The 23,683-nt window shown below is 33.0% G+C and overlaps 2 protein-coding genes across 29 annotated transcripts in view; both read left to right on the plus strand.

Annotated features, from left to right (window-relative positions):
* Positions 1-4,016: 4,016 nt before the first annotated feature.
* Positions 4,017-8,524, plus strand: LOC122629376 (solute carrier family 12 member 8). The gene is made up of 10 exons (XM_043812751.1): positions 4,017-5,003; positions 5,078-5,258; positions 5,331-5,476; positions 5,537-5,768; positions 5,840-6,041; positions 6,118-6,352; positions 6,432-6,749; positions 6,828-6,983; positions 7,061-7,239; positions 7,326-8,524. Exons 1-10 carry the CDS (start codon positions 4,815-4,817, stop codon positions 7,483-7,485), a joined length of 1,998 nt encoding a protein of 665 aa, XP_043668686.1. The 5' UTR covers positions 4,017-4,814; the 3' UTR covers positions 7,486-8,524.
* Positions 8,525-11,623: 3,099 nt separating this feature from the next.
* Positions 11,624-23,683, plus strand: part of LOC122629485 (Down syndrome cell adhesion molecule-like protein Dscam2) — a 156,138-nt gene continuing 144,078 nt past the window's right edge. For 7 of the 28 annotated variants that reach the window (XM_043812965.1, XM_043812962.1, XM_043812963.1 and 4 more), the window contains exon 1: positions 11,625-13,145. The gene's annotated coding sequence lies outside the window, so the exon portion shown is untranslated. Of the gene's footprint in view, positions 13,170-20,226; positions 20,355-23,683 lie in introns of all 28 variants that reach the window. The other 21 variants (XM_043812951.1, XM_043812933.1, XM_043812955.1 and 18 more) reach the window with 14 other exon arrangements.

Here is a 23,683-nt window from a genome sequence, read left to right on the forward strand (position 1 = left end):
TCAGGAATGCACCTGGATACTCAAGCATGTAGATTTTTATTTCAGAATAATTCCTAATTTTTTTATATGATTATTTGTAAATCACTAATTCTTTTTGAATTTTTTTTATATATATTCACTTTTGATGATTATATATTTATATATATATATATATTTTATGCAATGCCAACATAGTTTTTTTTTCACAAGATGTTAGAACGGCTCAGTTATTGTAAGAGTCATTTTACATATCTTGTATGAATATAATCATCATCTTATATAGATTCTAATTATTCTGATTAAAAATCTATAAGATTTGAGGTAGCTAGGAATGTTAGGATTTATTAAAGCAAGCAGTGGCCATAAAATAAATTCATAAAATAAATTTGTAAGAATAATATACAAGAATACATTAGAATTATCTCGTCTCTAATATATATAATATTTTTGTATCTAATTTTATTTTTCTCTTTCAAATTTTATATTTCATTACTATTTTATATACATATACAAAATACATGATTTTAAAATTGTGAAGTTGTATTATATTTTTAATAATTTAATAGATAAGAAAGTGTCATATATAAATGATGTAATATGTGTATCTTACTCGATGTAACTGCATACTTCGCGTTAGCATAACCGTAATAATATAAGATATATGTAATCTATCGATTAAATATAGATCTGATCTCGTTATAGATATGCTTATGGCGGTATACAAAATTGTGTATGCATTCTGTAATACGACGCAAGGTGCAGTTTGCTCTCTTTCTTTTTTTCTTTTTTTTTAACGTGGCTTAATTCTTAAATATTGTGAAATATTCACAATCTGTTTTCCTTTTTTTTTTATAACGTATCTTGAATAATTTACAATATATTTTTGTAATTGTATTAAATAATTGATAATTTATTATGCAATTTTTACTTTTTATAATTTTCACATATTTCTATATATTATATATATATATATTTATTTATATTTGTACATAAAATCTACTTCATATTTTTATTTAAATGTAAAACAGGTTTTCTAATGCATCGAGAATTCGATATATTCAGTGCCAATTTTATGGCCATTTTAATACTTTTTTTTTTTTTATTTCAGCAATACAATCTATGGCGAAATATATATGTATAAAATTTTTTATTTATTAAATTATCAAAATTATGAAAATATTTGCCCATAGATTGTAGATATAATTTTGTCTTTCCACACATGCCCTTTTATATATTTTTCTGTTACAGAGGTGTCATTTTCACGTTCCAAGATTAAATCTTGCAAAATATTCCTTTATATATCAGTGGGCATTAACAACACCGTTGAAATTTCAAGATTTGTCATATAATCATAGTATATGACATAAAAATAAATTTATTATGAATAGAGTACATAAAATAGATTTGTGTTTCAGGTTTTCTGGATCCTCTAATCAAGAAGTCCTAGTAAATTAATAATGTGGATTAATTATTGAAAACTAGAATGAAGAATTGGGATTATGAAAAATCAAAAACAATGGAGGATGAATTGTTTGCAATTATTTTTTTTTATTCATTTGAAATATTCAAAAATTTTTTAATCGATTTGATTTCTGTTTCAGGGAATATCATCTAAATTGACAAGATTGGATTCTACTCTTCGTTGGTTTATTCTGTTTCTGTTGCTTGTTTTTTCCATGGGTGTGTGTGTGTGTGTGTGTGTGTGTGTGCATGTAAAATAATTCTCATTGCAATATATGTTTTATTTTCAGAAAGTAATAAAATTATAAAGTTCTTATATCCACAGGTTGTTTTTTTTATTATATAAAATTCACATCTTTTTCGATTGCTTCCTTTTTTTTCTAATTATGAAATGTTTTTGACGTTTTATGTTCACAGATGACTGCTGATTCATTCTATGAAGTTCGCATATTATTTCGATTACTTTTGTCTGTTTATAAAATTGGTTATGAATTTTATGTTCACAGATGACTGCTGATTTATTATATGGAGTTCGCACATTATTTCGATTGCTTCTTTTCTAATTATGAAATGTTTTAAATTATTTAATGTTTTATGTTTATAGGTGACTGCTGATTTATTACATAAATCTGACATATTATTTTTAGAACTTTTGTTTAATTGACAAATGATTTTAATATTTTGTTTATTGTTTACAGGGGACTGATTTATTGTATAATAGTATTATGTATTCTGATTATCAAGTAATCAAATACTTAAATAATCTTTATATAATGTTTATAGGCTGTGCATAGTAATCACTAATGTGTTTTATTTTTAGTTTCATCATATTTCTTCGCGTTTATCGGGTAGGTAGGTCGATATCAAGCGAATTCATAAATTTTCGTCTAATCTTAATTGATTAGACAAAAATTTAGATTCGTTTCGCGATTGATTTTGTTTTTTCCAAATTATAATAATTTTTATTGAATATGTAATAATAATGATTCTATGTAATTGATTCTGAAATATTTGGCATTAGTAGTAGAGTCATAGCCCGCGGGTCTCCATATGCAGCAACCTCCAAGTGGTGAGACCTGGAAATCGATATTGCTTGCGATATATGATAAATGTAAATAACGCAAGTACTGTCGAGCTAATGGCTGCATTTAAATTCAGTCAAAATTTACTATGTTCTATGATGATTTTTTATTTTTCCATATTGTTCATTCTCTTGTCTCTTTATCTCTTACTTATTAACTTTTAATCTATACTTACTATTGTTTAATTATTCTTTAAAGGAATTCTAATCAATTAAGAAAGTTCAGACTATTTTACAAGTAAAATCAGAAATCATTAAATTTTCGATTTAATTGGTAGTTGTGTTCTATTTTGTATTTTAAAAATATTTGACATATGAAATCATTAAATTTTTCAGAATATCTTTTTTTTCTACTATTTCTGATAAAGATGGTATTCAATCCTTAATCCCTTAATTTATAATTATCCTGTATATATATATTTTTTCAAACTTTTGAAAAATGTTATTTTCTTTGGAAAAATATCTAACAATAAATAATTTTTAAAAGTAATTTTTATGCAAGTAAAAGCCTATTTTGAAAATCTGAAAGGATGTATAAAAAACTTTTATTTTTCGAATGAGCTTTTTATCACCAAATTGAACAAAAATTAACTGATAATTGATCGAAGGTTCGATTTAAAAATCTCCGAAATGATAATTTCGTAGTGGTGAAATTTTGAATTAAAATTATCTTAAGTTTCTCTCGTGTTACAATCTTTATAATGTTTAAACGAATTTACCTTCTTTAAGTATTATTGTACTCCTTGTGCTTAAAAGATTATTTAAATAATTGGGAAATTATCAAGAGTACGAATTTTTGTTTTTAATATTAGATATAGGCAATAACTTCGTGTTTGAAATATATACGAATTAAAATATTAAATTAAAATTGTTTCGTGAATTTTCTTATAAGATTTTTATGTAAAATATAACGAAAGCTAAAGATTTTTATAAAATTTTATATTTGAGATACTATAAAATTTTATATAACTTTTTTTATAGTATCAAAAAGATTCTTTGGTACGATTGGCTGAAGACGTATTTCCTTATTTTTACAATGGAATCATCTTCGAAATGCTTATTAAAATATCTAAATTAATTTTAGATTTTTCTATGTCAACATCGTGAAACGTATTTCCTTGCATTTGGAATGGATTAGAAAATCTGATCATTGATTTATGGATCCAACAGGAAAAGAATCGTTGACTTAATGGAAGCAAAACGCACTATTCAAACATTTATATAAAAATCAGTAGATATAGTTTAAGTTTCTTCTCTTTTACCGCGAAGTTCAAGAGGCGCCACTATAGGAAACTTTTTCTCATGAAAAATGGCAAAAATAGTGTTTACGCCGACAGCGAGTCAAGGCATAATTCTTGACCGATATTAATGAACATTATCTCATTTTAAAGATGAAGGTTTAAGCAGGGCCATAACTTTCTCGAATTTTTGAAAAATCTTTATTTTTATGTATAAAATATTCTTGAAGAAACACAATATTTGAACACAATTTTTTTCAAAGAAAATAAAGTTTTTTTTTAAAAATTCGGAAAAGTAGTGTCCTAGATTAAACCTTCGCCTTTAAAATGTAATTTTATTCATCAAAATCGGTGAAGAATTACGGCTGGACTTTTTGTGATGTAAGCCATTATAAAACCAGGAGTGATGAATGGCCCTAATAAACAACGTGCGAATACGTGGAAATGTCTCACGTGTGATGTCAGCGTTCATATTTGAATGGACATACGGGATTCTAATGTATCTACAGTTAGTTCTATAATCAAACACATTAATATTATAGAAAGCAACATGGTTGCTGTACATTGGAAATACACGTCACCATTTCGTGATATCTTTCACTTGATAGCAGTGATCTAATATACTGATATAAAAAAAGAATTATCGAGGATTTTATCTCGAGATGTTATTGTGTATGGAAACAATATTGAAAACTGTGTGTCTTTAGTGAAACATATTTCCTAACCTATACAAACATGCTGATGTCTAAATATATTTAAGTTTTGATATTAATATCAACTTGTCCAGTGTTACGTTATATTTTATTCAATCATATAAAATTCAGCTAGTTGTATATGCTTTAAAATATGCGATATAGAAAGATTTTATTCAACATACACGTCAAATGCATTGCAGCTTAAAGTAATAATAGTTATTACACTGTGATTTAATGGGCAACTTTTTTCATTTATTTAAAAGAGGATTTGACATTAAAAGAAGAATAGATATTTTTCTTAGATCTATTTTAATGAGAATTTTGTGACTGAAATATTTATATTAACTGTAATAAGGAATAATGGGACCAAATAACGAAGATCAAGTTCCAAATAGGGATCCTAATGATGATAGAAATGTTGATTGGTCCAAGTATGGTTTACATAATACAGAAATGCAAAGAAATTCACAAAGAAATAATGGAAGCTATGAAGAATTTGGTTCAGAAATGTATCAAACTGGAGCAAATGAATTGTTTGCTCAAGAGTATGTAAGTAGTATCTTAATAGGTTATGAAAGTATCTAATTTTTTTATTTTATTTCTTTAATATTATATGTTATCAGAGTGCTGATCCATGGTGGAAATCCAATTTTTTTATATCACAACCGGTATTATTTGGTACTTGGGATGGTGTTTTTACTTCTTGTCTAATCAATATTTTTGGAGTTATTGTATTTTTAAGATCTGGTTGGATAGTTGGTCAAGCCGGAGCATTAAATGCAGTATTGATCATTTTTTCTACAGGTAATGGTAATAAGACAACATGATATATAAAAGTGTCTTTAAGTCATATCTTATCGAGCATTATATTTCCAGTTAGCATTGCACTAGTAACTGTATTGTCCGCAGTGGGTATATGCGAACGGTGTAGAGTAGAAAGTGGAGGAGTCTACTTTTTGTTATCTCATGTATTAGGGTCAAGATTTGGTGGATCTATCGGTCTTCTTTATTGTTTTGGACAGGTGGGAAATAATTAATGTGATAGTTATTAAGAAATAAAATAATTATAAATTTTATTTCAGGCTGTAGGTTGTGCTCTAAACGTTCTAGGATTTGGAGAATCTATGGCAGGTTTAGTTGGTTTAGATTCTGCTTGGGCACAGAGAGGTTTTGCTTGTGCTGCCGTTATTTTGTTATCTGCAATCAATATAGCAGGTGTAAAGTGGGTCATTAAGTTACAGTTTGTACTTCTTTTAATATTACTCCTTGCTGGGGTAGATTTCATGGTTGGAAGTTTTACACACGAAGATCCTAGTAAGATTATTTGTCAAGTTATGATATAGTATATCTATTTGATAGATAATATTTATAATTAATTGCTACAGATGCTGGATTTGAGGGGTGGTTATCTGGGAATTTACGAAACAATACTTTTCCTGATTATCAAGATGGTTACAATTGGTTCACAGTTTTTGGTGTTTTTTTTCCCACAGTTACTGGTGTTTTAGCCGGTATTAATATGAGTGGTGATTTGAGACATCCATCAACTGATATACCACATGGTACATTGGCAGCTTTGGGAACTGGGTAGGAACTGTTGATAAAAAATAAACGTGAAATATAATGAATATTAAATTTAATAATATAATGGATCAACTTTCAGAACAGTACTATATCTTTGTTTCTCGCTATTCTTGGCAGCAACTTGTACTAGGACTGCTCTTCTTACAAATTTTATGATAGCATCAACGGTTTCTGCAATTTCAGTACTTCTTCTTGCTGGTCTTTATGTATCTTCATTTAGTAGTTGTTTAGGTGCAATGTATGGTACACCTCGAGTTCTTCAGTCTATAGCTAGCCAAAATGTTATTCCAGGAATAAGTTGTTTACAAAGAGGAGTAAGTACAATGTTGCTATAACGTTTTAAAAAATTTTTCAAATAGATTGATAATAAATCCATCATACAAATTATTTTAGAGAGGACCAAATAAGGTGCCTATTTATGCTATGTTGGTCGTGGCTGCAGTTACATTAACTTTTATAATTACTGGTCAAATTAATACTCTTGCACCTATTGTAACAATGCCTTTCCTTCTAACATATGCGTGTTTAGATTACGCTTATTTTGCGCTTGCTCAAACTTTCGATATTCGACATATGAGAGAACAAAGATTTAGGACGCAATCTCCGACATTTGATCGTAATTATGGTTCCGCTAGTAGGAATAATTCTTTAACGGAAATAGACAATGATTTAGATAGTTTATTTCCTGAGAGAATAAGGCATAAAAATCTGGTGAGTGTGTCTATGCTTGTGTAGAATATGTGTTATGAAGTAATGAACTTGATAAATACGAATTATTTTATATAACAGAGGAGCTCTAGCATTTCTGAAAACAATGGACATGTAGATTCATCGCCGAGTATAGAAGAAAACAGTACAAGTTCTGCCGAACGAAAAGTTCATATACACAATAAATTGGGGAATTGGTATAGTCCTTTGTGTAATAGATGGTTTTCACTCTTGGGTGTAAGTATTCCATTAAAAAATATACGTATTAGATATATTGTAAAATACTGTACATTAGCGTTTAATGAATCTTACAGTGTCTGGTGAAATTGTTCATTATGTTTCTGGTTCATTGGGGTTATGCCATCGCCAATATTGTTGTCGTTTTCCTTGTATGGAGTTATGTAGGTCATGCCAATCCAGCTGTAAAGCCTGGAGTTTCAGCTGAGTTTCAATTCTTCAAATGGTTAAGAACTTCGTTATTAAGACTTATGGGGTAATAAAGCGACTTGTAATTAATTCGTAATATTTCCTATCGTTGTAAATTGAATTGCATTTTGTAAATCTGTTTCTTCGTTGTAGGAGAAAGGTTTACGATTACGAGCAAATCGTTGTAACACCTGTACCACCGGGTGTCGAAATCTGTTCTGCACAATTAAACGAAGAAAATGAAGATTTCGCTGGGAGGCGACGATATCATCAAACGGCTACAGTTACAGGTCAATACGTAAACGTCGATTAAATTTCGATTCGTGGATTTTTCTTTGATAATTATGATTATCATTGATACGTACAATAAGACGCACAATACAATTGACGTTATGTAGAGATTTTTAATATATGCATAATTTTTGTTTAATACAAAAGTAGGAAGAAAGCTATATAAAATCAGGAATCTGTGTTGTGTATTTGTATCGTATATACATCATTTTACGTTACTCTTCTTGTTTATATTTTCATCGTCGTAACTCGTGTTAGATGCACACATACAGCTAGTCCAATTAAAAATATATTCGTGCACTTAAAAATATGTTTCAGAGCGTAAAGTACATTGATCGTTGATTAGTCTTCTTTTGTGAAAAAACGTTAGAAAAGGATTATTTTCAGTAGTAATTCAACAAGTATGGAAAAATAATGTAAGACTTGATATATGTAATTAAAGGGTGGAAGGTTACTAATCGGAATTGCAAAGATCTTTAACGATAATAACAGTTTGAATAAATTCTCAATTAATCGCTTCATAAATTTAATCTAAAATTAAAAACTATTAATGGATCAAAATGAAATTAGAATCTAAAAAAGTCTATAATAGTACAATAGTCTCACGATACTTAAAACGCGAGATGTTACCAATAACTGAGGACATATAACTAATATATCTAATAGCTTACAATTAGAATAAATCATACGCACAAAGGATATATGATGCTGCCAGAATTATTAATGCATTTAATATACGATGCTGCCAGGATTATTAATGCATTTAAAATGGATTGCAAATAACTTTTCCATCTCTTGATGAGTTGTTTTAGAATTTATCCTTTACAATGAGATTATATTTATTCTTTTATATTAAATATGAAAGATCATTATCGTTAATCATAGATGGGAGTCGTTTGTATATCAGCAAACGAGAGAAATTGTACTAATTGTAAGTATTTGAATAAGTGCTCTGTAAATAACGATTAATAATATATTTATATATTATTTAACATTTTTATAAATGTCAGAAGAGTGATGAAAGATACAATCAAGATAAATACATTTGAAAAAAAAATCAATGAATGTTTTTCAATCAAATATCCTTCGTTTATTAGGATAGAAAAATCGATTTTTTTTTCATGGGACATTTTTTCACATTATTTTACGTATTGTTTCAATGAATATATATGAATTCTTTTTTTTTCTCGTTAATCAAAGGATCCGTTTAATGTCCCTAGTTAAGTAAGTGTCCCTAGTTTTGATAAACTGAAACCGTCTCTGAAATATTTTTCACTTATTCTAAAACTTCTTATATATACGTACGGCTTATCCAATTGCATTGTATATCGCGTTATCGGATTTATTTCGCTGATGTATTACAAATAGAATTACGCGTTATATATAATAATTGGCATTATTTGACAAAAAAAATTGAATTATTAAAATTTGTCGATTAAAATAAAATAATAAATTTGAAGTTTCAAGAACAATTGTAATACATGATATTTAATAGTATAATTAAGGCTGTTCATTATCATTAGTTTTATAATGGTTTACACCAACAATGAGTTCACGTATAATTCTTGATCGATTTTTATGAACAAGGTCTCTTTTTAAAAATGAAGTTTTATACGAGGAGATGATTTCTTCAAAATTTTGAAAAGGTTTTATTTACTTTGAAACAGATCGAATCAAAAAACAGTTTTTTTTTCGAAAATAATTTATGTTTAAAAATTAATGCTTCTTCAAAAATTAAAAGAAATCATTTCTACGTCCAAAATCAATTAATAGTTACGACTGGATTCATCTACTGTATCCCTACTACTCATTTTCTTATGCATACTTGAGTGCTATACGTTTTTTTTTTTTTCGTAAAATAGAGGATTGCCTACTTGTTCGTGTATGTAAACTTATGTTCAGATTTTTTAATCCAATGCGAACGCGAAAAATTCGAGAAACACATGAAGAAATTACGATAAATCATTCGGGAATTTTAATGAGCTTTGGATAGACGATTTTATGGTGAAAATAAGGAAGTATGTCTTTGCCTTCAATTTTAAAGAAATTTGTAATTCCTTTCATATTTTATGTACTAAAGCAGATAAAAGTCTCAAAAGCAACGTTTAGTAGAATGATAAGCATCTAGATTGGTAATTAAAAAATTCTGCTTTTGAGCTTGGATAATACAGTTGGATGATATTTTGTATTTTTCTTTTTTTTAAATATATTTTTTTGTATATATTACATATTACTTTATTACATACATTATATATTGTTTTTACAAATTGAAAGATGAGTTCATTTTCATATTATCTATGAGACGGAGTTTTCAGAGCTCCTTTTTTCAGTCGTTTCTCGTTTAATAGTCTATTTTATATTATTACTACTACTACTAATATATAATATTAAAATAAAATCATAAAAATGATAAAAAGAAAAAAAATATATATATACTTATATAAAATAATATCTGATATATAAATATTCGCTAATTATTATTTTTTACAAAATATTCGACAAAATCTTGTTTTTTGTAGCAAATTTATATATTAGTTATTATGTGTATTAATTATATTTATTTATTTTTTGTGCATTTATATCGTAAAATAGATGCGTATCGACGATGTGTCGTATCTAACACCTATCACTGCGAGAGGTACACTACCATCAATGAAGGACATAAATATGAAGGACTGAAAAGTGTGAGTTCATAGCCTACTGATAACACTACCTGGTCTAACTTGGTTATTATGTTACACGTGATATTAGGGCTATAACTTACACAAGCTTATAAGGTAGGCGCATGATGGAGATAGTGTTCCTCGTTTGCGCTTGTAGTTCATATTTTGTTTATACTCGACGCTGAAGTTACACACACTTTGAGCGAAACGTGATGAATACCCTTAAAGAAGAAAAAAAAAAGAATGAAAGATTATGTGAGAGATCATAGCATGTCGAATGAGTACACTTAAAGTTGATATTTGCTGGTATCAATTATTCCGCATTTTGATGCTATAAAGCATTTTAACACAATCACGTAAGAGGCTCGTATATATGAGAGGGTTAACCACCTCGGGCAACCACGAGATCACACTTCCCTACCTTGTAAGCTTTCGATGCATTTACTGACACAAACTTGTACACGTTAACGTTGCACTTCGAATTGATTTTAAGTTGGTAACAAAATCAACGTCTTGCTTCGTTTTGATTTATTTTCCTTTTTATAATTTAGATCCATAGATTGAGTGGATTTTAGGTATCGAGGATTAACAAATCGTATTAGCGAATATTAATTGAAATAATAAAAAGGATACTAAATCAATGTATATATTCGATGTATATAGATAATGTATTAACGTGGTGATATTAAATCGACCGATGACCACGGTACGTTTGACGAAAATTTATATTATCTCATTATTCACGTGCGTTTGACGTTCGATGAATGCTATTTGTTGTTTGTTATCGACAATAAACAATACGACAGATTAAATATTTATAATCCGTTATGGCTTCAGTCAATCATCGCTACGATTGCTGCGTATATCTACGTCAAATTTTCTCTAATTAATATCGGACGTCAATAGATATTTAGGTACTTGGAGCAGGCTAATCAACTGGTATCGACGTAATCGAATCGTCATTATCACCTCGTTGTTCAAAGGATAGTCACTCAAAAATTACCGATCAACCAAGTGAAAGAAGAGAAAGAAAAATATATATATATAGATCTTCACTACAAAGATTCGATAGATTCGTTACAACGAAACGACAAGCCATCGTACGCTTGTTCTTTCGCTTTTCGTACATTTGTTCTTTCGCTTTTCGTACGCTTTTCTTTTCCCTGATAAGAAAAGGAAACTGACGTGTCGACTAGCCGCAATAGGATTTTCTCCCCTATTTTTTTTCCCATGACATAAGAAGAAAGGTACTTCATTAATATACGGTATTCTCGTACGTGTAAGTCTCTAGGTGTCAGTGGTTCGAAAGAGAGAGAAAGATATAGAGATTTGAAAGAAAAAGATAGATAGGGAAAGAGAGAGAGAGAGATTTGTAGTAGTGGGAGACGGTATACAGGGGATGGTGACGGTTTCGAGTGGTAGGTGGAGGTTCCAAATGGAGGGGGTAGTTTTCACCGGCGGAAGGTGGTGGAAGAGAGAGAGACAGAGATAGAATGTATAGCGGTGGGGTTGGATGCCCGGTGTGGGATCTAGTCGGATGCCGGATTCGCAGTGGAAACTTCAGTACGCGACCAGCCACCGACGTGTGTTTACGGTCGGAGCTCCAGCGGAAGCTGCGAGGGCTGCCTGTCTGTCTCTCTCCCTCTATCTCCTCTATCTCTTTATTTTTTCGCCGGTGAGAGAAACAGCACTAGATATATTTTCTTTTATTTTATTTTTCCTCTTATTTTTATTTTATTTTCTTTTATTTTTTTTTTCAAGAACGATGTCGACGATTTCCCTTTTCTCTCTTTGTTTCTCTTTTTGTCTCTATTTTTTTTTCTCACCCTTATCATCGTCGTAACACGTCGATCATCGACTTAACAAACGAAAAGGGTGATCTTCGAGAGATCGATGGAACCGATGCGAGGAGAACGTTCTTCGTGATGTCATCAATGAATTTTTATTGAATTCTTTCTCTTTCTCTTTCTCTCTTTCTCTCTCGCTCTGTCTGTCTCTCTTTCTCTCTCTTTCTCTTTCTTTCTTGTTGGCTTTAGAAAATGTCAAGCTTCGAAAGAAGGGTAGTATAGTGAGCGCTCGAACCACGTGGCTGCGGCTCAAAGTTAGTGCGTTAAAGTAGAGAACTTAAATCCTTTCTCCGTTTTTCCATGATATTCCTTTTAATGACGATACGCGGTTAAAAGTATGGGAATTCGTGACGTGTGAACATTTTTCACGAAAAAGTTACGCTCGTTATTTATATCGTCTACGATTTAATCGATATTTGGGAGGTGCTCGTCGATATTCCGTCGTTCGATTATCAAAAACGTTTCTTCTCGCGAGAAATCATGTGATTAATGGGTTACAGTGTTTCCATCTCTACTCCCTTCTCTCCCATAGCTTTTTTGGCCGAACACAATGACACAGCACGAAGCCTCGTCGAACGAGAATAATAGAATCGTCGATTCGCTTTCTTCTTTCTTTTCTTTTTACTTCCTCGTTTCTCGTAAATAAAAAGAAAAAAAGGAGGGTTAGCGGGTGGGCCATGCCGGTATAGGAAAAAAAGAATCTCGTTAATCTCGTGAAGAAAAATGTCGTCTCGCAAAGAGTCGCAGTAACGAGGTGCCGTGTAATCGATATCGCGTCGATATTCTTTTTTTAGAACATTTAAGGGGTCGTCGTTCGTATAACATGTTTCACTTACAATATATTTCGTGTCTGCGAACGAACGAAGAGAAAGAGAGAAAGGGAAAGTCGGGAGAAATGTAGAAAAGGAAAATAAAAAATAAATAAATTTGTCGATCTCTCGAAGTATGGGAGAAAAGATTTAAATTTTGGCGGGACTCGAAGATAGGAAAACGCGTTGCTCGAGAGAGAATCGAAGGAGCCCGCCGTGTGTGGAGATTATTCGAAACTCCTCGAATAAGAACGCGAGGAACGCGCCGTTACGGGACTTTGTTCGATGGTGGTAGTGTGCTCTTGGTGGTGGTGATGGTGCCGGTTTGCGGTAGAACGCTTAACCGATGTTGGTGAGCCCATGGTATTACTGGAGAAGTGTAAAAGTGTTAGTGTAGTAGTAAGCTTGTTAGTAATAGTGCATCATTGATGATAATAATAATAATAATAATAATAATAACAATAATAACAATAGTCGTAGTAGTAGCAGCAGCAGCAGCAGCAGCAGTAGTAGTAGTAATAGTAGTAGTAGTAGTAGTAGTAATAGTAGTAGTAGTACTAGCAGCAGCAGCAGTAGTGTAGTAGTAGTAGTGTAGTAATAGTATAGTAGTAGCAGTAGTAACGACGCTGTCAGGCGAGTTCATGAATGAACGACCACTTCGCTTTCACGCGCGAACGCTAATGGCTGTTCTTTCTAAAGATGATGATGCAACGCGATCTATTCTTCATGTATCCAAATTAATCGTCGATCATCTCTGACATGAATTAGTGTCAATGATGATCCAAGAAAAAGACATGAGGTATCTTTTTTCCGCGTCGTTATTACGTTTTCTTTCTTTTCTTTTTTTCTTTTTTTTTAGCTATACTCATGGCCGAGCGAGAACAATTCATTTTAGACACGCGAACGTCGAGTTAGGTGGGAAAGATTAATACGACGGAACTACATGTGCGTGTGCGTGCGCGCGTATATATGTGTGTGTGTGTATGTAGATATCTCTAATCGATTCAAAATTTAGTAACAAAATGGGAAAAGTTACGGTTAACGAATTTCTATGGGACCTTTTTATATATAGATATCATCGTTCTTGAGGATTACTATAATAAATTTTTATGCCGATAATAAAATCACGAGATATAGAATTTATATGTGCATTCGGTTGGACATGCCTCGTCGGGATAATAACGTGCACTCGTCGTCTTTGGGCAAGATCGTAAACTCGCTTCTGGATCGTGGACATTTCATGTTGCGTCGGTTACGACGGTGCCGAAATTGTGACGATACGTATATCCCTTTATCGTTTTCCGACCTCTCCACGGAATAAGAACTTGAGATCGCCAAGATAGTTTCTGGATGTTATAAAACAAAAAGAAGAAGCATATCAATTGAGGAAAGAATTAGATAACAACAGCAACAACAAAAGGAAAAGGGAGAAAAGAAATAAAATTGTAATTATCGTGACAGATTTAAAAATGCGGTAAAGGTTTACCTATTTTTGTATGCGTATAAATACGATGAATCATTCGGTGAATGGTCGCGCTAGCTGCCGACGATTTTAGATGTTAAATCTGAGTTAATATCGCAAGGCATTATGGTAATAATGACGAATGGCCCAATTAACCGTTGTACCTAGTTAACTCCGCTTTATGGCAGCCCATCGTTCTTCGCTTTTAATGATCGCATAATAGTAATATAGCGATAAGTTATGTCACTTTGAAAAGTGCCACGATTCCACGGTCCGTTAATAACTTAATCTCGACAGTTATGTTCTAGATTCGTTATTAGATACAGTGGAGACCTGGCGAAACGATAGGTTCTAACTTGAAAAACAGAAAAACACAAGACAGAGAGAATGATTCTCAAAGTAGAAATCATTGAGAGTTAGTAATCCAATGTATATAACAGCAAGTAACTCTTGCTGTTAATCAACGTCGACGCATTACTGCTCGTAACTTTCGAAAACTTTTAACTCCTCTCGACTTATTTATTCTGATTCCCGGAACATGGAAGGCCGGACACCGATTGACACCAGGTCGTAACTATTCTTCCTTTTTCTTTTCTTTGCATCCTATCTCCCTCTCTTTCTCTTTCTCATTTCTTTCTCTGTTTAGTCCTGTTCGTTCCACAAATCCAACCTGACAAAGAGAGGGAACAAAAGTTTTTTCGAGCTCTCCTCGAAACAATGGCCTTCCACTTGCCTTTTTGGAAATATTTCCACTTATTCACCCTCGTCGCACGGTACCTTCTCGTCCTTTTTTTTTTTTTTCTTTTTAACCCTTCGCCGATGCGTTGAAAGTACCGACTACTACTGGCTTGAAGGGAATTCATCTCTGTCTTTCTCTCTCTCTCTTTCTTCTCGTGTCTCTGAACCCTCCCTTTCTTTCTGTTTCCCTCTACCCTTCTAAGAGAGTTCATCCCGATCGAATGTATACTCGAGTGGTACTCGCTGCTGGATGGCGTCGATGAGAAAAGAAAGAAAAAAAAGGAAAGTAACACCCATCCTGGTTGACTTCGGCTTCACCTGAGCGCACCTGCACAACGATTTTATTTCTTTCTCTCTCTCCCTCTGGATTTATTCACTTTGGATACAAGCCTGATTGAAGATACTGTCCCGCAAGCTTATTAGAATTTTTCGTTTGAGATATCCGTCTAATTGATACTATAGTTTTGCCACAGCGAGACAGACGAATAAATAGATAGAGAGAGGGAGGAAAAAGTAGGAGAGAATGAGAGAGAAAGAGAGACAGAACGTCTCTCCATTATCGTAATTAATACCATTACAATTAACGCGTTGGGGAGGGTAGTTCGTTCGCGGAATGAGCTTGGATTCCTTTTATGGCGCTTTTATCGTATCTAAGCGGCTTTTCCAAGTTATATATGTGTGTGCGTGTGTGCATTATATATATATATATATATATATATATATATATATATATATATACCGTCCAGCGTAAAAAAGTTCTTTCGAAAAAGTCTTGAATTTCTTGAGTCTACGTAGGGACGCGTCGTTTGTTTGTTGTCTCGTTTCATCCTCGTTTTATCTTCTTTTTTTTGTAAATTTCTCCTTTTCGTCGTCGCCGTCGACGTTCATCGTCGACGATGGATTTTTTAAGATTCGTATGGTCCGTTTTTCGTTAAAAAGATTACTCCTTCTCTTTCACGAGATTGAGATGAGATTAATTTTACAATTTTAAGTGTTTCGTCCTCTCTCTTTCTCTTATTCTTTTTCTTTCTATCTCTATCTATCTCGTATTCTCGTCGTTTCAATTGTCTACCTTTTTCTCGATATTCATGCGCGATGAAAGAAGGAACGGGGTTTTGTGCTTGTACGTAAAAAGAAAAACGGGCGAAAGAAGAAAAAAGTACAAAAAGAAAAAAAAGGAAAGAAAAGAAAAAAGAAAAAGAAATAAAGAGAGGGAAACAAAAAAGAAACATTCCATTTCCAGCGTAGTAATCTACCTAGCCGAGAAGAAAATCGGACGGTAGCGAGACTCGCCACGAGGGAAACCTTTTCACGTGGATTGAATAACGTTAAAACGCACGGAACGACGACTTTAACGTTTACATCGTCGGATAATGAAGTCATCGTAGGAAATGAAAGACCCCGATAAACAAAGCTTTTCGTGGCTTACTCGTTATTAAACATATTATAAACTTCAACATTTTTTCATGCTTATTCATTTTCTAAGTAATAATAAAACCGAGGATGTTTTCAGTTTCATAAAATCTATTATCGATCGAAAGGAAATTGTAGCAATATGCGATGAATTAAAAGGAAAGAAAGTCATTATTTATCAAACAGCGAAATATTCTCTTGATCCAATCTATCTTGGTATATAGATTTTGTTTAAACTAATTTATGTAAATAGGCCAAAGGGAATGCATTCAAGAATGCTTTTTCCTTATACTAAATTTTTACAATCTTTCTTGAGATTTTTACTCCTTCCTTTCGATCTTACGGCCGATCATATATGTTCGCCATTCATTGAAACATCCCTACGGAATGTTAAATTATATTTTCCTTTTTATACATCGAATTTAGATCGAGGACGATGAATATGACATAGTTGTTGGTTTCATTTCACGAATACCTAGATATACACGTGTATGACTCTGTGCATGTACATATAGACAAGCTTTGATCGTATTACATAAAGTTACATCCGAGTCTTACTAAAAGCAATAAAACGAGTTTCATTAAACTGCATACGTTTAACGGTACACTATTCTGAAACGGTCGAATGTGCTAAATAAACTTACAAATGTGTACACGTACACTCACACGTGCATATATATGTACAAGTCGTCCCCGCGTACGGTTCTTTAATTTAAAGAAATCTCGTAATGTACCTTGGCGTGTAGCGTGGACAAAAAGTAACGCGGGTATCCTAACAAGCGTATAAATCCTGATCTTCGTTTAAACGCAGCAACGGGGCTTGTAAAACTCTTGAGCTACAACGCGGCTGTTGCAGCTCGCTGCCATATTCTCTCTCTTTCTCTCTCTCTACTTCCTTCTCTCTTTCTCTCTCTCTCTCTCTACCTACAGGACGCGAGTTGCGTCGCGTAAATGCCAGAATACTTATTTGTTCTGTCTGCCCTGAAATACGCCTTGCGAGAATACGTTAATTAAAAGTATATTTTAAACGATGCACTGAGCATTGAGGACAAGTAGAGAGAAGGAAAGAGAGAGAGAGAGAGAGAGAGAGAGAAGAGAAAGGAGGGAGGAGGGGAAGTAGTCTTCTCTCGAATTATCACAGCTCTCAACACGTTGAATGTCTTTCTCCAAGGAGAATAATCTCGTTTCAGTCAGACCAGTAGATAACTATTGCATTTTATAGGCACCCCTTTACTGATTATACACCTATACTATTAAATTCCATGTACGTACGTATCCTCACGTATATCCAACAAAGGGGAAGAGGTTAAGATATATCCTCATCGTTTATCCAATCTAGCGGTCATCTTTATTTAGTTCGGAACGACCCAATTATTTCGTGTCCCAGATCAGGACCGACGTACATCAGGTATAGTAGGAGGGTAGTACCGGTCGAAGGATTAACGATTCACGAATATCGACGTAGTACATCGTCATACACGCCTGACCTAATACGGTGCCACGAATAATTCTCCATATTACAAATCCATGCTACACAATGTTAGCTTGTCTCTCTACGTGTGTCATTATATCGTGTCTGGTTTTCATCGGATTATTTCATTTCTATCGCAGTGATATCGACTTTTCGTTTCGAACAGAACTCCATGATAAAATGAGAGAAAGAGGGAAAGACCGAGAGGGAGAGAGAAAGAGAGGGAGATATCACATTAAGCAATCCCTTTGATTTTTGAAACTACGGAATTTTTGAAAAAGTCAGAGAAAGAGAGAGCAAGAGAAACAGGAGTTCTACAAAAGCTAATCTTATTTTCTCCGTGAAATTTCATTCTTTTTGTCCCTTTACTTTCCTTTCTTTTTAGCGTATGTACTACTACACTGTGATGCCAAAAGGGAGAAAAAAGAAGAAATAGAGAAAGAGAGAGAGAGAGAGAGAGAGAGAGAGAGAAAAGAGAAAGATCGGAGGTGCAAATATTTAACCGGCAAATCCTTTCTCGGCGTGTTCCGTACGTGCTCACGAAGTGAAATAATTTTCGAAGGGAAAGAAAGCGTCGTATTACTCCCGCTTTTTCCTTACTACCCTTTTAGACGGTACACTGATAATTTCCGTGGATTTCTTCGTTTATCTTTATTTCTCTTTCTTTTCTCTTCCGCTTTCTTAGATTCTTTTGAAATATCTCGAATTTTGTGATAAAAAGATTTTTGTCTACCAACGAGACGTACCAGAATTCTTTATGTTAAGAATAAATGATAAACTACTTAGTCTGTTTATTTTTATTTTTGTAAATTTCTTTTTTCCTTTTTTTTCTGTTTGTTCATCGTAGAGACAAGATAAAGTAGAATGCATCTTTTGTGAGAAAAGAGAAAGAGAGAAGATGATCTCTTTTGTTTTTCTTTCTTTCTTTTTAATGATCTTTTAAATGGATAAGAAATTCGTAGGCTCGTTAGTAGTTATGTGACAAAGTACGTGAGTAATACGATTTATAATTAAATATACTTTGGCAAGTTTGCCCGTGAATCTCTCCTCGTCTTGAGGCCCACTGGGACGCTCGTGGTATCCCTCAGAAAATTACCCCTGGGACAGATATAACCGTGGACTATTTTACTCGTGCGAAAATGTTATTAAGCTGGGAAAGCGGTGCGATAATGCGTTACTAGTGTTGGTTAGTTATTAATTAACCTTGAAAAGTAAAGAAGATAGCTCATTCCACGTTACACATTTCAATGTTTCAGTTTTCTGATTAACATGATATAGATAGATACGTTATTCAATGAACATTAGATTTTCGATTGAATATTTGAAATTGCATTTGTCTGATTCTATTTTATTTAATTTTGAATCGGTTTAATTTTTGAATCGTTCGATCCGTAATTTCTTCGTTCGTCAAATAATTAACGACGTTATTATTATGCTATTTTTGTCACCCTCGCATCTTTCGTATTCCACCCTTTTTTAGAGTCGCTTATTTCAAAGCCATTAGTATTATATCTCTTAAGCGAAGGGCATCGAGCCAGCTACATTGGCAAGAAATAATATGATATATCTATGTACCTACCTCTGGTCGAATCAGTAGGTACAAATCGAAACACTTGTTGCTTTGTTATAACGATCCCTTCGCCATTGCCTATGGAATACTTATCTTTTTCTTTATATTTAATTTAATCGTCGAGGGTTACAAACGGTGAATGATTATTCGTTACGATATTTGTCTTCTGATTTTATCTTCGTTACGAAATGAAGTCTTCTTGACGAATTTGCATGAATCGAGTGTATTGAATTTTTCATGAATTATCGAATTAATAATCGTTAAGACAATAAATATTTATAACGATTGTAATATCCTGTAAATATTGATAAACGTCGAAAGTTTCAAGATGGATTTTGTTCTATTAAAATCATTTTAAAACGAATTAGATCGTTAGGATCGTCGTTTAAATTTGATATTTGCCGGGAATAGAATAGAAGTTTCGTGTTCTATTCGAAAATTTTTAAATCCATTATTTAAACCTTGTTTGAGTTTTGACGAGTCAGGAAATATTATCGTTCGAACTCCATATTAGTCGGAAAGAAAATAGAAGTTTTGTGTTGTAGTCGAAAATTTTTAAATCTATTATAAACGCTTATCCAAGTTTTGATTCATCAAAACGTCGTTTATAACAAAGCTACGTTATGTTTGTCGATGGAACAAAAGTAATATAACTCAATTGAAAGGTTCGTATATATGTATATACATACATACATACGTACGTATATATACTCGATAAAGCGAATCCGTCTATCGAAAGTCTTCAACGGGGTAACGCACGTAACATGTGTCATACAAATGTCATTTCCAGGACTCGCACGTGTGGGTAACGTGCAGCACATTACGTAATTCAAGCCTCACAAACAGGAGCGGTGAGTTACAGTTCAGTCCGGGGGAGTATCGGATCGGCATAGCCAAACGCAGCGCTCTAATTACAAGGTAAACAGGAAGATAATTAATTTCGAACATGCTTTGTCGAAGTTATGTACGTATGTCGAATCTCTGTCGAATCGATTTCGCGGATACTCTATACATTTAATAATTCGACTTTTAAATTAATTTAAATTGTTCGAAGAAACGAGCTTACGATAGTTAGGTATGCGTGAGAGATATGCGTTATCGATCGTTCGGCATACAGAGTTTGTCGTCGTACTACTATAGCCGTTGCATCTCGTGAATCTTGAATCGCTATCGGACTACCTAGCAAAGGCATCGAGTAATTAACCAGGAAAGTAGAAAGACGAGTAGTCTCGTTCCCGTCGAAGGGTAATTATCTGTAAATCGATGGCGGATAACGTAGTCGTCGTCTGGACTAACGAGAAGAGAGAGAGAGAGGGAGAGAAAAAAGAGAGAACAAGTTCGGAAAGTAGACGAAACGATTAGATGGTAGGAGAACCATTTTCTTCTTTTACTTCGTCCACTTCTTCTTCTTCTTCTTCTTCTTCTTTTCCTTTCTTTTCTTTTTTATTTTTTGTCCTTCTCTTCCTTTTCTTTTTCTTTTTCAAAATTCCTTTTTTACCAAGTTTCTCGCGTCCTTGTGTAAACAGGCTTTTTCTATACCCGGGAATCGTACGAAGTTTTTTTTATCCCCCAACGAGATCGTTACTCGAGTGCATTCTTGAAGTTCGAATTCTTTTTCTTTTTCTTCTTCTACTTCTTTTTTTTCTGTCTTTTTTCCTTTTTTCATCAATTAATGCGATCCATTTTACTCTTTTAATATAGAAAGAAAAGAACAAAAGAAATGGGGAGTCGATGAAAAGAATAGCTTTTGTTCGTTATCACGAATTACATTGATAACGAATAATGAGACCGACGTTGAAGTATTACTGGAAATAAAATCCCAAGCATTGTATCGGAATACACGTATAAATTAATGTTCTTTGCATATAACTATGCGATCATATGTGTCTATTTCCTCTCTCTCTCTCTCTTTTTCTTTATTCTCTTTGCAGACGTTTCTTTGTAGATTAAAATTAATTATTTACTCTGCGTTTATCGCATTACGTAAAACTCTTATACCTGTGCTAATAGTAGTTATGAGAGATCGGATTCAAGTATGATACATTCGAGGAGATGGAAACGATTTTAATCAGTCGTATCGCAAGCGAGTATTTCAAGGATCGAATAATTCGTTCAATGATAATAGTCGAGCTTTGGTTAGCAGTGATCAGTAGTAAATGCTCTCCATGTTCCATCTTACCTTAACCATTGGCGTAGCGAATTTCATTTCATTCGAAGAGTCTAAGAAGACAAAATAAAGAAAAACAAAATTATTTATTTCAAAAGAAAAAGATATGACGACTTGATAAATTATTTTATATTCGAGATATTTTATTGTTAATTAAAAAAGAAGAAAGAAAAACTAGCTGCTTCTTTATCTCTCTAGAGAGAGAGAGAGAGAGAGAGAGAGAGAGAGAGGGAAAGAGAGAGTACGTTAAATCTAAACAAGAGAGATATATTTTTTCTCTCTTATCCACGATTTCTTTTATGATAAAGTGTATTCGTGTACATAAATGCAACAATGTTTGATAACCGAATGCTTTACAAAGCGAATAAGAATTAATATAAGGTTCGGATGAAATAGAAAAAGAAAAAACAAAATTTCTTCGCTCGATTAATCCTTAAAAATATCGTCGGGATACAAGAACCGATTTTTAGAAAAGGTAAAAGAGAAAAGAAGAAACGATAGAACGAGCAAAAGAAGAGGATAAAATTCTCGGTAAAGTATCGTGGCCGCATTGAGAACGATTTAAAAAGAGGAACGAGGGTTGGAGTTAAAAATGTTTCCACGCCTGGGCAGTACGTTTTCCAAAGAAGGAAAGTAGATAGATGGATAGGTGGATAGTACTCTCGAATATCGCGAGTTTTCTCACGAATTTCAAAACGTCCTACGCCTGTGCATATACACGTAGGAGCACGCCAATGCTAGCGGAGGGATTTCGCATCACCGTTCGAAGCGTAAAATCGTCCAGCAGTATATTTTTACGCCATCCTCGTGATTTCTCTCGTCCTTTCCACCATGGCACGCCACTTTCTCCTCTTCTCCATCTTCCTCGTAGCTACAAATTTTCTCTCTTTTCTTTTTTTTTTCTTTTCATTTTTGTTTTTTAATCTTCCCTCCGTCTCTTTCTCTCTCACACTTTCTCCCTCTCTTTCTCTTTGTCTCTCTCCCCCTCTTTCTTTTTCTTTTCTATTATTTATGTAGCTTCGGAGAGAGACATTTTTTTCGCTTACTCTTTTCATCGATTTTACAACGGAATTTCCAAACAGTACCTGTACGAGATACATACCGTGTTTCCTAGTAAAAAACAGTTTTTTTTTTCTTGTTTCTTTCTCTCTATCTTTCTCTCTTTTTTTCTCTTTTTTTCTCTTTTTTTCTACCTCCCTTTTTTTTTATAAAACCTAGAAATTTCGTTCCGCAAAAGAGAAATTGCATTCGACTCTTAGATAGTATTCGAGCGGATGGGGTTGGTCGGATGGATGGGTAATAAACGTCCCTTACGAGAGCGAAATTTTATCTTTCCTCGAGAACGGAATTGAAAGTAGAAATTATACTAAGGTTTCTTTTCGAGAAAGAGAAAGAAAGAATGTTCGAGTCTCTGGTTGAAATTTTATTCAGGAGAATCAATTGTTATCGGTGATAAGCTTAGGGTAATAACGTGAATGTTTTTCATCGTATAAATTTTAATTATGAAAAAGATAGATATATAAATTTTCGTATCGTTTGCCGACTCAAGGGAAAATTTCATTTTCATTTTTTACTTTAATTCTTCCTTTTCCATTTCTTGCTTTTTCTTGTTTCTTTTTTTCTTTTCTTCGTCGTTTAGTACCCACAAGAAAATACTATACACGTCCGTATCATTTACATTTTCATGATTACTCCAGTATCCGACATAGTACGAACAAACGTGTGAGTACTTCTCTCATTTTCGAGAGAAGCGAGAAAGTACAGGAGCACGTGTGGGACGTCGGCCAACTAGAAAATGAATGACACTCCATTTCGTGAGTCGCTAAGGGTCACGGCTAAAAATCTCTCTTAGCTTTATCGGGTCTTCGTTGCATGTTGCGTTTACGAAAGAAAGAAACAAAAGTAAAAAAAAAAGGAAGGAATGAAAGAAACAACATAAGCACTTAATTAACATTTCATCGAATGTAAGGCATAAAAAAAAAAGGAAAACGTACGAACAAAGGTAAGAATTTATTTATGGGAAACGTATAAAAAGACGGAATAAGAACGGGTGATTGAATTGAGAGCGGATAAGACGGGA

Source organism: Vespula pensylvanica, chromosome 5 (genome assembly GCF_014466175.1).
Source record: "Vespula pensylvanica isolate Volc-1 chromosome 5, ASM1446617v1, whole genome shotgun sequence".
NCBI lineage: Eukaryota > Metazoa > Arthropoda > Insecta > Hymenoptera > Vespidae > Vespula > Vespula pensylvanica.

Coding starts and splice junctions, on each gene's coding strand:
- LOC122629376 (XM_043812751.1), top strand. CDS start 4,815: ATGGGACCAAATAACGAAGATCAAGTTCCAAATAGGGATCCTAATGAT. Junction 6,353..6,431: donor TAAGTTGTTTACAAAGAGGA/GTAAGTACAATG, acceptor AAATTATTTTAG/AGAGGACCAAATAAGGTGCC. Junction 6,750..6,827: donor GAATAAGGCATAAAAATCTG/GTGAGTGTGTCT, acceptor TTTATATAACAG/AGGAGCTCTAGCATTTCTGA.